The sequence below is a fragment of the Lolium perenne genome, chromosome 3 (genome assembly GCF_019359855.2).
Source record: "Lolium perenne isolate Kyuss_39 chromosome 3, Kyuss_2.0, whole genome shotgun sequence".
Classification (NCBI taxonomy): Eukaryota; Viridiplantae; Streptophyta; class Magnoliopsida; order Poales; family Poaceae; genus Lolium; species Lolium perenne.
In genome coordinates, this window is record NC_067246.2 from 332,325,524 (window position 1) to 332,338,870 (window position 13,347).

The following is a 13,347-nucleotide window of genomic DNA, read 5'->3' on the forward strand; positions in this document are numbered from 1 at the left end:
TGTGCATTCACTTTATCCCTAGTGAGGTAGCAAAAGAAAAGGCAAAACTATAATAGATCATGAATTTGTTGTCACTATTCAATCACTAAAACTATCATACTCCATCTAATACACACATCACCCCACACACGCTCTTGCATAGATGTTGGATTAGAACAAATACTTAAGAACAACGTACATAACATGCATCTATCAATACATCTTACACATAATACGATCAGTTCTCATAGCATAGTATCATAGAATAATGATCCTCCACATAGGTATTACAAATATGCCCATTATCATGTGAGGCAGCTCATATAGCACTAAGAAGTATGAAGAAGATGAGAGAAATAGATCAAGCTACTGCCACAAACCCGTAGTCCAGAGGTGGACTACTCTCTCTTGATCATGGTGATGATGATGAATACGTTGGAGAAGGTGGAGATCCTCCAGCGGTGATCCCGGCGGAGTTTCACCCTCCAATCTTCTCTGCTGTAGCCTTTGTTTACGTGTTTCTGTCTTCTGCGCGCTCTCCTCCCGAGAACTCTTCGGGGCCATATATATAGTGATTTTTAGGTTAAAATACGTCGGTGGGCGAAATGATCAGATCGATTGGATGATCGATGGCCGAAATAGGGTGGGTGGCGCGTCCACCATGTTTTGGCGCACCACCTGACCTCTTTTGGGCCTCGGGCCCATCCAGGCTTCCTCCAAAGCTCTAGGGTACTTCTACCGATGAAAAAGCGACGCTCCAAAAATCACAGGTCAATTTGACTCTGTATAGGTCTCTAAAAGTAAAAATTATGCAAAACAAAGTTTTCCTGTTTTGCAGAGTTATAAACCAAATAAAGAGTTTCATTGATAAATCCCTATAAATCAATTGTAAAATATATTATTATCATCATATATGTTGCAAATATGTGGGAATTCGATAACGACTTACCTACCCAACAATGGGTGAAGATCTTCTCAGCAAGGTCTTATACCTAGAAAACAATAAAATCCCTCTATCGGATAGGAATCAGAAACCAAACGCTTAAGAAGCACCTCCTGTACATGCTACATATGATTGAACCGCCAAGCAATCTTCATGGTTAAGATCCACATAAACTTCGTTGATTCTGTCGTGACACCACCATGGCGCCAGACGGCGCCTCGTCCCTACGCGCTCACCTCGGCACGCATCCTCCATCAAAACTCCGCGGTGCTACACCGTAGACCCACCACCACAGACGCGGTAAGAACCATGTCGCTCCACCTCAGAGCCTCTCGAGCCAACATCTACTGCAAAAACGATGGATTCGGTGGGGAGAACATCACCGCTTGTCACCATCATTTGATCTTGGAGACCCGAAGCAGCCCAGGCGACGAGACGAAGGCTGCCACAACGATGCCTTCAATAATGTAGCCACGTGCAGACCCTTCCATTGTCTGCCACTACCGAAGTTGGGATCGGTTTTCAGAGGCAGCCACGACTCCACAAACCCGCAGCCAGATAGGTTGCCACCAACCATGAGGTTAGTGTCGCCACTATTACCGGAGCTACTATGCCATGATTTCTAGCCACGTCATGGTCATGGCCACCTAGCTCGTCAACCCCGGCAGAACCATGGCGCCAAGTAGTCTCCATAGCACTGACCTGGATGTTGCTGGTCGTAGCTACAAGGCCGGCTCCATCGGGCGAAATGAGCCCCACCGTTGATGTATGTGTCAAGATCACCTTCGGAGATCCGTAGCACTGCGCTGACAAAACCCTGATGCCCACCTGCCACCACTAGATGAAGAGGGCCGGCGCCCGTGGAGAAGTGCCCCACCACTGCCATTCGCTCCATCGGCTTTGCCCAGGAGGAGGCCCCACCGCCGCCATTCGCTCCGTCGGCTTTGCCCAGCAGCCTCCTGCGGCTTTGACGAGGAAGTTTCTGGAGAGTGTGACGGCTAGGGTTAGGTGGAGGGGGTTGGGAGGTAGAAGCAGCAAATTGGATGGCACTTTCAACTTGTAGACGGAGTTTACCACCCAAAATCAACTGGATAGGAATGTTGAGCTGAATTTCAAGACGTTCAAGTCCATGCGTGCTGTATGTGGTTACGTTGGTCTCCAACTTTGTTGCGACCGTGCCGTTTCGCTGGAGTTCCTCTTCGATCATCTGCATGCCTAGTGTCGGACAGGGCATTAGCAGTGGTATGAAAATCTACACTACCCTGTTCCTTTCCTCTCTTTTTTCGATAAAGGATGCTTTATTACTTCAAAAAGCAATTACATCCAGCCTCTGCATAACCAGGATGCACACAGCCGTTATTACCCTGTTCCTTTCCTCTGCTGCTTAATTTAACTCTCGAGCCTCGAGTGCGAAATGGCCTCCACTTGGCATTACTTTGCAACGATAACATATCCTCTAGAAGAACAAAAATGCTGATAATTGGGTCATTCTCGAGCTACTACCAATCTACCATGAGGAAAGATATTAAGACCAAAAATGATGGAACATCCGAAACAGGACTTCGTCGCCGGCGGCTGCGGGACAAGTTTAGTATACATGTACGCGCCATACATACTGGAGACTGGGGAATGACGCCAAAGCTCTTGTATTTGTCTAATAAACATATCACCAGCAACCAACGAGCTCCCTACACACAGCTTCCTCTCTGGAAGAGCCCTGCATTGTACGCAATATTCTGTCATAGAAATACCCTAGACGTACTCTTTCAAATCTGGACTTTCCCCTTTCGACGACAGCTCTAAACGAATTGACACTGTCAACCGACCAATTCCTCAGCCCAATCAATCATTTATCTCAATAATTTTGCCTTGGAGCCATCAGCACAAATGGCTAGCTGCACGCGGTTGTATACCTTCAATGTACTTATATATACGCACCCACAAACCTGAGACCAAGCACGAGAAGCTGAACATTGCAGTTTGCAGCAAAACAAAGGGAAAACGCAAACACAGCAAACTACACGGATACTGAACAGCTAAAAAACTCAGCCTTCTCAGGTGATCACCGGAGGAAACTAAAGATGGTGCCCGCGGCGACATCCAGCCACTTCAGCAGCGTGTTCGCCTCCTTCGACAAGGACGCCGACGGCAAGATCTCGGCGGCTGAGCTGCGGCTGTGCATGAAGGCAGCACTGGGCGAGGACGTGTCGGCAGAGGACGCCGAGGCGCTTGTCGCGTCCGCTGACACCGACGGCGACCGGCTGCTGGACGAGGATGAGTTTCTCAGGCTGGTCGACACAGGGTCAGAGAAGGAGGCCGACAACGTAGACCGATTCAGCGGGCTGAGGGAGGCGTTCAGGATGTACGAGGTGAAGGGCGAAGGTTGCATCACGCCGGCGAGCCTGATGCTCATGCTCGACAGGTTGGGATCACACCAGGGCATCGACGAGTGTCGGGCCATGATCCAAAGGTTTGATCTGAATGGAGATGGGGTGGTTTGCTTCGACGAGTTCAAGGTTATGATGGATGCGTAGTACTAGTTAAATTGATTTGAATGTGATGAACTTTTTGTAGTTCAGTTCTTTTTAATGAGAAATGGTACTTCAGTTGTTTCGTCTCTGTGATAGCGATTTTGAGTATGCCTTCATTTCGTAATGACTTGTCATCATATCCTACAGCAATAGTAGGTCCGTCATTAAATTTTTGAAACCCAAAATCTAGTGGGATTGGGTTGGATTCAGGTTTTGAGCTTGCTTGGAGAGGCAAATTCGTTGGAATCTCCTGGTTGATTACCTACCAATAGTTTGCTCTGTCGCCTTCTGAATTTGGAGAAATTTTAAGAACCAGAATGTATAGCTAGAGATGGCGAGTTTGAAGATCGTTGATATAACTTTACTTTTGCTACGAATATATTTTGTGGTCGGGTGTGTTTCAGTGTCTTCGGCCCCATATACTATCATTAATTAAACATCGAAATCACATCGTTTGCTTGAAAAGACAAAAGTTTCTTAGAAAAAAGTGAACAAAACGGTATTAATAAAGCTTCCCCAAACTGCTGCTGTGTTTTAGTGAAACTCGGGGAAAAGTGGAGGGGAGCTATAATCTTGGGAAGAAAGAAATATCGGTGTGGAAAACGGGGTTTAAACTTTAAACCCAAGTCTTCTAGCAAGTGAAAAATCAGCACTCTAACAAACTAAGCTATCTCCACCAAACTCAAGTCGTGTTAAAAAAAATGTGCATGGATGTTATAAACAATGTGATAATGTCATCTAATCATCTTAATACCAAGAACTGGGGTGCATTTTTTTCAATAAAAGGAATATATTAATATTAAAAGATACCAATTACACTCAGCCTATGCAACAACGCAACACCCTAATGGCAGTATGGAAGCACACAACCAAAAAAGATAAAAGAAAACTAAGAAAAAAAGTCTCGCTATAGTATCCAGGCCTAGCAAGTAATACATCCACCCCCTAGACAACACCTGAAATACAAATTCTCCAAAAGCGAAGCCTCCAAGAAGGGAACAGTGCACCAGCGCCGTCATCGCCCAATCAAAGATCTTAGGTTTTCACCCTAAAGATAGTTTCCGCTCTCAAAACAATAGGCACAACCAGTTAAGGCCAGACATTGGGTTTTCACCCTCAAAGGTAGGACTCTGAACTTCACATGTGCTGCCGCACCCACTTTCATACCACTGCGAATCCCGGAACACCAAGCAAGTTCCTCAACATCGCAGACTTGAACCTTCTTTAGCTAATCCCTCAATCCCGCCTTCATGAAATTCTCTGCGTCTGACTTCACCATGGACCGAAAGTCTCTTGATATCAACATAAAACAGAGCTTCACGCCGCTCCCTCAGGAACCAAATGGTCAAAATAAAAGCATGGGTGCGCGCGACCGAATACCACCCGATCATGTGAACTCCACGTAAAATATGCATTGTTCCATTCGCTGTCGGAGCCTTCCGGAACTCATCACTCCGGCTAGATGAAAAAAGATTGGCATCCGGAACGTCTTCATCTTCGCGAAAGAAGAACCCTAGGACCACGACCATGAAAGCCGGAACGGCCGCCCCCTATGCCGCCGCCATGGCTGGGATCCGTGGTCCATCTTCCTCCTCCAACCCAGCCATTGGAGGTCAGCAGCGATCCCGCTGCCACCCTTTCCCCGCCGAGTTCCGCCACACCACCGCGTCTCCCGCCATGATCTAGGTGAAGTAGCCGAAGGCCACCGCCACCAGACCTGCCGTCCACCATTGCCGCCCTGGAAGACCCCGCCTCTGCGCGAAGGGCAGTCCATGGACGTGCCACCACCGCCCCTGCCTTTGGCAGCCGAACGTGGTCGCCACCGCCGACCCCGACGGCAGCAGCGGCCAGGAGGAGGAAGATGGGCCGCCTCTTCTTGGGTTCGGGTCGTCGCCCGGAGCCACCTCGCGCGAGATGACCCGGGGCGAAGGTGGGAAGGGAGGAGAGAGGATGGGAGGGGGCGATGGTGGAGGGTGGAGGGGCGGCGACAGTGCTGGGAGGGTGGAGGGTGGAGGAGCGGCGGCTAGGTCAGGGAGCATGTTTGCTAACTACTGATTGTTCTCTCGCTCTCTCTTCCTCTTCATCCTCCTTCTCTCTTTTTCTCCCGATCTCGAACAAGGAATGCTAATTTAGCTAGCAATGTCAACCTCTAATGAGTGAGAATGCAAGTTAGGATTCTAGAGCAAACTACACTAGGCTACACCTAATACATTCTAGAATTGTACATTTTGGTTACTCCAAATTTTAATAGCTTAATATTCTAGAGACCCCTTCCAAATTACATATTGATTTCACACACTCTAAAACACTATCAAATTGTCTAGATTTTTAAGGACAATATGGAAAATTATATGTATAAATGTACTTCAACATAATAAGGGGCATACTTTACTCTTTGTAATTGTGTGATGCTTTTTTGTTTCCCTATAATAAAAGTGAAATCCATTGTTACACAAGATTTCCACGGACACCCAAATCTATGTTTACAAATAAACTGAATTTTGCAAGAAAAAAGTTCCACTTTAGCATAATAGAATATATTTATGATGATAGCATCAGGAAAACACGACAAATATGCACGATATTATTCAAAAGCATGATTGCTTTATTAGTTATGTCAGTTATACCTAAGGGCTCCTTTGATTCATATGATAGGGAAAACATAGAAATAGGAAAACAATAGGGTTGGGATGTCATGCCCATTTAAATTCTATGAAAAAATGAAGTGCGTTTGATTGTAGCAAAGAAACTTTTCCATGAGTATGACCTAATTTTTTTTCTATAGGGTTTGCTCTACAAGATTCCTATAGGATTAGTTCCTATAGGATGTGTTCCTATGAATCAAATAACTTTTATATGAAAATTTCTTATAGGATCTAAATCTTACATAATTCTTTTACAAATCCTATGAATCAAAGGAGTCCTAAGAAGTTCAAGATAATATACATGGAGATATGAAACAAAACATGACATAAATTTAGTGAAAAAAGAGTAATGATGACCAAGTAAAAAAGTCTGTTACAAATTTAGTGAGGTATTTTCACTACTTTTTGAGACACTTTCAGAGCATCTCCAACCGCGTCCCCCAAAGCGTCCCCCAAAGCAATTTGGGGCGCGCCGGGCGAAAAAAACGTTCCAGCCGCGTCCCCCAAAGCCCATTTTTGTCCGGCGCGCCCCGATACGATGTCCGGCGCCCCGAGCCCGTCCCCGTCCCACAGGGGACGCTCCGGGCACGTCGGACACAACGAAAAGCGAGGCGAACCGACGCGGGCCTGACGCATCAGTGGCTCAGTGAAAAATCGTCTCCCACTCCCGCCAAATCCCGCCCCTCCCATCATATCGCGCCTATCCCGCCGTGCATTTCTAGCCTCCCAACACATATCCCACTGCCGATTCATTTCTCTTACCCTGCCGATTTGTTTCTCCCTCCCGCCGTCCACCCGCCGCCCACCCGCTGCCGCTACCCTCTCCCCATTCCATGGCGCCGCCGATAGCCCCCAAAAAGATGGCCAAGAAAGCGGCCAAGAAGCCGCCGGGCAATGCGACGAAAGGGGCAAAAGTGCCGTTCGCGAAGCCGCGGAAGGCGCCAGCTCCGAAGAAGAAGCCAGAAGGATGGACCGATGATCAGTGGCATCAAGAATGTCTGCGCCGGAAGATGTCGACGGCGGAGCGGAAAGGACGGAGGGCGGCAGAGCAGGAGAAGAAGGCTCTGGCGGCACGCCAACACCAGCACTTAATGGCCGGGTGTCTCGCCGCCACCAACGCGAGCCCATATAGTACGAACGTGCCGGTGTACGTTCCGGGAGTGTTCTCTCCGTCGTCATCCGCCTTCTACAACGACGGCCCCTCCGGCACTCCCGGGTGTGTGATGCCTAACTTGTCGCCCCACTACCAGGATGCGCTGCCGCATGGCGGCTTCAACCCCAACAACCTCTACTCCCCGGCGTACGAGCAGCGCGAGCCAGGACCCGGTGCGGACGGCGACCCTTTCAGTGGCCGCAGGGGGCCGCTCGAATTTGACGGTGCCGGTGCTGAGGGTGCTGAGGAATAGGGCGGGGGTGAGGACGAGGAGGACGATGAAGAGGAGGAGGTGGAGGACGAGGACGACGACGAGGACGAAGAGGGCGGCAAGGGCGACGAGGAAGAGGACGTGGAGGTAGACGCGGACGGCGTGAAGAAGAAAAAGAAGAACAAGGCGTCGGGCACACGAGGCCCCAAGTGGACGGTTTTGGAAGATCTTTATCCGTGCGAGTCGTGGGCGACGGTGAGCCATGACTCCATCATCGGCGCCAACCAAAAATACGGGAAGTATTGGGCGAGGATCAAGGCCGAGTTCGATGAGCAGAAGCTCATCAAGAGCGACTACAGCAAAGTGACAATGAAGATGAGCCAAAAGGCAATGTCGACGCGATGGGCCATCATCCAGGCTTCGGTGAACTCCTTCCATGGATACCATCACGACTTAGTGACCAGAGCCGACAGCGGCGCCGACGTCTCCCAAATGGTATGACTCTTTCTTCCATAATCTGTAGCGCCTACATTGTGTTCGACAAAATGATTCCGCTTCCTTTGGCTAGTTTGATAGGGCCATGGAGGTTTACCGGAGGAACTCGGATGTGAATAAGTCGTTCGCGCTGATGCATTACTATACCAAGCTCAAAGGGAACGAGAAATGGCGGTTGACGCGCATGTCGCTGTCCAAGGGGAAGGACGCCATTGATCTGGATGCGTCGCTGGCAACGTCGGCAGGGCATCCTACTGGCAACAAGGCTGCCAAGGCCGCCTTGGCCGACTCCGCGTCGTGTGAGAAGACGCATGCATCGATCACGAAATGCCTCGCGGACGTCTCCTCGACCTTTCTCTCCCGCGACAAAAAGACCGACGAAAGGTGGGCGGAGCTGCTCAAGAGGCAAGAGGACAAGTTGGAGCTCAATAAACGCAGGGACGACATGTCCCTGTTGAGAGCGTCGACAGAGGGAATGTCTCCCCGAACGCGGGCGGCGCACAACTTCTTCAAAGGCCAGATCCTCGACGACATCGAAGCCAAAATGGCGGCGGCCGACGCTGCGGCCGACGCGGCAGCCTAGGAAGCGGCAGCGGTAGCGGCAGCAGCAGCAACCGCAGAGCAAGAGCCGGCTGACGCGTCTTCGACTGCTACACCATCATCGGCCTATGCGACGGCGGCAGAGCAGACGGAGCATGCACAACACCAGGCAGATCGCGACGAGGTCATCGTGATCGACTGGCCTGCGTCGACTCATGATACGTCGTTGTCGACCAACCCCTTCTTCTAATTTAGCATGCACTATGGTCTGCGCGCGCCCAGTACTTTGATCGCCGCTACTCTGATCGCGATGATTCGGCGGGAACGATCTCTTTTGAATGCAACAATTTGAATTCCTGATTGGGGACGGCGTTTGGGGGACGCGGCTGGGGAACGACGTCCCCCAAACGCGGCACGAACAAAACACGTCCCCCAAACGCTCAATCCGGCGCGGTTTGGGGGACGCGGCTGGAGATGCTCTCAAGTGACCCATAACTAGAGTGGTGGTGTAGTCGATGCCGTGGGGCGCCCTTGTCAAGAAATCTTTCTTTTTCCTCCCACACTTATTGGGCCCACACATTTCAGATGCAATTAGCTATGATAAATTTACCGTGAAACTATCCAAGAGAATAATAAGAATGGGTAATTTTGTTTGACCATGAATTAAAACCAAGACGGCTATTTTAAATTGTATACAAAGTTTACAACCAAAGAAACTGCACATGAGTGTTATGAATCAGGAGACTGACCATTCAGGACTTCCAATTTGATGTGCGCCGTTTGTGGTGTAGGTCAGTACGTGGTCTTTGTTAGGTCTATTTTGTTCCGTTGGAGCTCCTCTTCAATCACTCACCTTGAGTACATGTATTAGCAGTAATGACATCCTTAAAATCTGTGGTTTTCTTGTTGCTTTTGCTCTGTCACTTATCGAATATGATATGACCTCCACTTGGCATAACATACCGGAAGAAGATACTACATAGTACAAACATATGCATAGTGATAATTGGGTCATTCTCTAGCTACCAACTGACGAGGAAAGACCAAAACATGATAGAATAGAACAGCCGAAACACGACTTCGTCGTCGCCAGCCGCTGGACAACACTTGTTTATTGTATACAGAGGAGCCATACATACTGGGGGGAGAATGACACGAAGCTCCGGGAGTGTACGACAAATAAACATATCAGCAAGCAACTGACGAGGTAGTATCCATGGAATCGGCCGGCACTATAATATTGTTCAGTCAGTAGAAGAAGGCCCATGCATGGTGGAGTATGATATTCTGATCATACTCGTTCAAATTTGGACTTTCCACTTTCCACGACAGCTGAAAACGAATTTACAGTGTCAGCCGACCAATTCGTCGATTGGCCTAATCAATTCTCTCAATAATTGTGTGCCTTGAACGCATCAACACAAACTGGCTACCTGCACGATCTCGTGCCAGTATATAAGCCACTCAGACACATAAGACCAAGCACCACAAAGCAGGCATCGATCGCAGTTCTCAAGGCAAAACACATACACACACAACCCTCCGTGATCTCTGAACATTTCTGCAGGCGCGCCGAAGCAAGCACAGATGGTGCACGGCACGACATCCGGTCACTTCAGCAGCTTGTTCGCCTCATTCGACAAGGACTCCGACGGCAAGATATCGGCTGCAGAGCTGCGGCTGTGCATGAAGGCGGCGCTGGGTGAGGATGTGTCGGCGGAGGACGCCGAGTCGCTCGTCAACTCGGCCGACTCCGACGGCGATCGGCTATTGGACGAGGAGGAATTTCTCAGGCTAGTGGGCCGGCCCGAGGCCGAGACCACGGCCGACGACGAGGAGCGGTGCAGGGAGCTGAAAGAAGCTTTCGCGATGTACGAGGTGAAGGGCGAAGGCTGCATCACGCCGGCGAGCTTGATGTTGATGCTCAACAGGCTGGGCTCGCACCAGGGCATCGAGGATTGCCGGGACATGATCCAAAGGTTCGATCTAAACGGAGATGGAGTGGTTTGTTTCGACGAGTTCAAGGTCATGATGGATGCCTAGCTGAGAAAATTGTGTGAATCTGATGCACCGTTTGTTAGTTAAGGTTTTTTTTTCGTATTGAGAAATGATACTTCAGTTGTTCAGTCAGCATGGTAAGGATTTTGCTCTCGATCTTCATATCTTAATGATTTGGTTTTGTTAATGTTTGAGGATCCAACTCAATTTTTTTTAAAAAAAAAACTGGCTGTAATAGCAGGTCCAATTCACAATATGTATGAAATCCTACGTCTGGTGGGATTGGGTTTGGAGTTTCAAGAAGGCTTGGAGTGGTCGATTGCTTGGTATCTAACTGGTCACATGCCTTTTTATCGAGATAGGAATTGTGTTGACTCAAACGCCGTATTAAGGTGATGCAACCGCAAGGAAATTATACCTTTTTTTTTTGAGAGAGCATGGAAATTATACCTGGTCTCTACATAACATGATACACACAACTAAGCTGATTTTAGAGTACCAAGGTACCGTAGATGTCCACAAAATAGAAGCCATTAATCTGTTAAAGGAGGACACTCGAAGGCACTCCAGGCCCGCATGTTGGGTAAACACTTGGGTGTTCTCTCACATTCCGTAAATGCCCACGTATAAGATTTCTCCCGGGCGTAGGAGCAACGACACCATAGGTAGCTAATTCATACATGAATGTATAATCTGCATAATGTGGAACTAAAAATGACAATAGCTTCTTCCATGGTTTTTCCATTAGAATTTTGGAGGAAATGTCCATATGCAGAAGTGTTGGAGGGAAAATAGTTTCTCTTTAGGCGAAGATAATGTATTTGTGATTATAAATACTATAAAAGAATATGAAAACTATGGAAGCTTAATATGTACATAAATAATTACGGTATTGATTTTCTTAGTTATAAATGAAAATAAAAATAGTATTTAAGATAATACATTTTATGACATGTAAAAAAATGGACATACATTTAGTGCAATGATCCATGACGACTATTTAAATAAATAGTACAAATGGAAGAGTGATGGGTTCGTTGCATAGAAAACAAAAAAATTCTACCGTGAACAAGAACAAAATCAAGATCCAATCTAGGAAAAGCTAAGATCTAATCTATGAAGATCGGAGCAACGAGATGTATGAGACTAACCCTCGAAGATTCCAAAGCCTACGAGATTAGATCTCGTTGTTGATGTAGTCGATCGTCCGTGCTGCAATCCGGCAGCACTTCCGTACTCAGTCGTGCATACGGTGTCGATGAAGCCCGTCCTCTTCCCGTTCCAGCGGGCAGCGGAGGTGTGGTAGATCCCCTCGGAATCTCATCAGCACGACGGTGTGGTGGTGGTGGTGGAGGAGAATCTCTGCAGGGCTTCGCCTAAGCCGCAGCAGAGAGAAAGAGGAGGGAGGAGAGGTGGCGGCTAGGGTTTCAGGTTGGGGACTTGGCCGGCCACCCCTCTTCTCTTTATATAGTGGGGAGGGTCGGTTGGGGTGCCCCTCCCCATGCCCAAACCCATCTAGGGCCGGCCAAAGGGGGAGGTTGAACTTTCCTTCCCCCCAAGCCGTCCAATTTTAGGGTTTCCCCTAAACCCTAGGGTTGTGGCCGGCTTGGGCCTTTAGGGCTTGGTGCGCCTGGCCCATTAGGGCAAGGCAGCACCCCCTTGGAACAAGTGGTCCCTCCCGGGGTCGTGGGCCCACCAGGGGTCCCTCCGGAACCTTCTAGAACCTTCTCGGTCTTCCACCGGAAAATCCTGAACTTTTTCCGAACCCCAGAAATTAATTTCCCTTATATGAATCTTATTCTCCGGACCATTCCGGACCTCCTCGTGATGTCATGGATCCCATCCGAGACTCCGAACAAACTTCGGTCTCCATCTCATATTCCGAATCTACTTATGCGACATCGAACCTTAAGCGCGTCACCCTACGGTTCGTGAACTATGCAGACATGATCGAGACTCCTCTCCGACCAATAACCAATAACGGGATCTGGAGAACCATAATGGCTCCCACACAATCAACGATAACTTACATACGATACTGATTCCCTTTGTCACGCGATACTTTACTTATCCGAGGTTCGATCATCGGTATCTCCATACCTAGTTCAACCTCGTTACTGACAAGTACTCTTTACTCGTTATTGTGGTATGTCATCTCTTGTGACCTTGTCACATGCTTGCAAGCTAATTAGATGTCATTCCACCAAGAGGGCCCAAAGTATATCTATCCGTCATCGGGATGGACAAATCCCACTCTTGATCCATATGCCTCAACTCATACTTTCCGAATACTTAATCCCATCTTTATAACCATCCATTTACGCAGTGAAGTTTGATGTAATCAAAGTGCCCTTCCGGTATAAGTGATTTACATGATCTCATGGTCAAAGGACTAGGTTACTATGTATCTGAAAGCTTATAGCAAGTTGAACTTGATGACTTGATCTCATGCTACTTATTTGGGTGTATGTTCATTATATCATTCACCCAATGATATAACCTTGTTATTAACAACATCCAATGTTCATGATCAGGAAACCATGATCATCTATTAACCAACAAGCTAGTTAAACGAGAGGCTAAGTAGGGACTCTGGTTGTTTACACAACACACATGTATTAATGTTTCTGGTTAATACAATTATAGCATGGGGTGTAAACATTTATCATGAACACTAAGATATAAAAATAACTAATTTATTATTGCCTCTCGGGCATATCTCCAATAGTCTCCCACTTGCACTAGAGTCAATAATCTAGTTTACATTTGTAAAGATATAACACCTTGGCCTTTTGGTGCTTATCATGTTTTGCTCACGGGAGAGGTTTCAGTCAACGAATCTGACATGCTCA

At 48.0% G+C, this 13,347-nt stretch overlaps 2 protein-coding genes across 2 annotated transcripts; both read left to right on the plus strand.

Moving 5' to 3' along the window:
* The first annotated feature begins 2,893 nt into the window (after positions 1-2,893).
* Positions 2,894-3,537, plus strand: LOC127338907 (putative calcium-binding protein CML19). Its single transcript, XM_051364856.2, has one exon. The coding sequence runs from the start codon at positions 3,004-3,006 to the stop codon at positions 3,454-3,456; it is 453 nt and encodes a 150-aa protein (XP_051220816.1). The 5' UTR covers positions 2,894-3,003; the 3' UTR covers positions 3,457-3,537.
* Positions 3,538-9,995: 6,458 nt separating this feature from the next.
* LOC127338908 (putative calcium-binding protein CML19) lies at positions 9,996-10,818 on the plus strand. The gene has a single exon (XM_051364857.2). It carries the CDS (start codon positions 10,085-10,087, stop codon positions 10,538-10,540), a length of 456 nt encoding a protein of 151 aa, XP_051220817.1. The 5' UTR covers positions 9,996-10,084; the 3' UTR covers positions 10,541-10,818.
* Positions 10,819-13,347: the final 2,529 nt, after the last annotated feature.

Bases quoted from the DNA above. Each gene is read 5' to 3' on its own strand.
- LOC127338908 (XM_051364857.2), top strand. From the start codon at position 10,085: ATGGTGCACGGCACGACATCCGGTCACTTCAGCAGCTTGTTCGCCTCA.
- LOC127338907 (XM_051364856.2), top strand. From the start codon at position 3,004: ATGGTGCCCGCGGCGACATCCAGCCACTTCAGCAGCGTGTTCGCCTCC.